This window comes from Corvus brachyrhynchos, unplaced genomic scaffold, assembly GCF_000691975.1.
Source record: "Corvus brachyrhynchos isolate BGI_N302 unplaced genomic scaffold, ASM69197v1 scaffold490, whole genome shotgun sequence".
Taxonomy (NCBI): Eukaryota; Metazoa; Chordata; class Aves; order Passeriformes; family Corvidae; genus Corvus; species Corvus brachyrhynchos.
Genome location: NW_008235774.1, coordinates 667,359 through 668,447, shown reverse-complemented (window position 1 = coordinate 668,447; position 1,089 = coordinate 667,359). Strand labels below are relative to the sequence as shown.

The 1,089-nt window shown below is 56.8% G+C and overlaps 1 protein-coding gene across 1 annotated transcript in view; it reads left to right on the top strand.

The window, feature by feature from the left end:
- TBR1 (T-box, brain 1) overlaps positions 1-1,089 on the top strand; it is a 6,074-nt gene that overhangs the window by 4,356 nt on the left and 629 nt on the right. The window contains exon 6 of the mRNA XM_008645038.2: positions 921-1,084. Within this exon, the coding sequence (XP_008643260.1) occupies positions 921-1,084 (164 nt within the window). The remainder of the gene's footprint in view (positions 1-920; positions 1,085-1,089) is intronic.

Genomic DNA, 1,089 nt, shown 5'->3' with positions numbered 1-1,089 from the left:
GAGGACAGCGGCCGTTCCTGGTGCCACAGAGGGTGGCAGCCGAGCCTGCCCGCTCTCCGGGGGCTCGGCGAGAGTATGTGCGGCCTTTGGAAAGGCTGCGTGGCCTTCGCTCCCAGCCAAAAGTGCTCTTCTCTTTTTGATAGGGAAAAACTTTATAGGGCGTCACTTGAAAGGAGACGGGGGGAGGGGGAAGCTTCAATGTTGTCTAGCACGTTGAATTTGTTTAAGGGCCAAGTTTATTTTGGATAAGAAATTCCAGGAGGCGTGGAGGGTTAATTAAAGCACAGTTTTAGCCTGAATTAAATACAGATAGTAGTTATTCATCCATTAAAGTTTTTATAATCGCAAATTACAGCCCAGCATGGGAGAATTATATATAGGCCAAGCAGGGAACACTGGAAGTGTCTGGCTTTACATTTCCTACAGTAGGTGTTTAAAGATTAGCTTAATTTAAACTCAGCAAAATGTTGATGGTTCGTCTGTGACTCCCAATAATAAGTGTTAAACAGCCGATAGAATTCCGTAGTCTGCCACTCATGCTGTTCGCGGCAAATGACCGGGCTGCCTGTTGCGCATGTGGTGGGGCCAGTCAATGTGTCACCGCGCGGGATTCCATGCCTTTGGGTTGTGGGTTCCGACCGGACAGAGGGATCTCAGCCCCGTCAAGGAATGGCCAACCGGTTCCGAATGATTTATTCTCCATGTTTGCCCCCGTCTTTCCTCTTCCCCGTTAAAGGCCCTCGGCACTACTGATGCCGGAGGCCAAGCCCGGAGAGGAGCGCAGGCTCTCGGCCGGGCAGGAGCGCGCTGGGACGGCGCCGTCCCGTTCGTACCCCGAGGGCCGCGTTCGGCCGGGTGCCGCGCCGAGGAGGCCGCCGGGCTGCGGCGGACACCCAGCTCTCTCCCCTTCTCTTGGGCAGGATCTACACGGGCTGCGACATGGACCGGCTGACGCCTTCCCCCAACGACTCGCCCCGCTCGCAGATCGTGCCCGGGGCCCGCTACGCCATGGCCGGCTCCTTCCTCCAGGACCAGTTCGTGAGTAACTACGCCAAGTCCCGCTTCCACCCCGGGGCAGGAGCCGGCCCC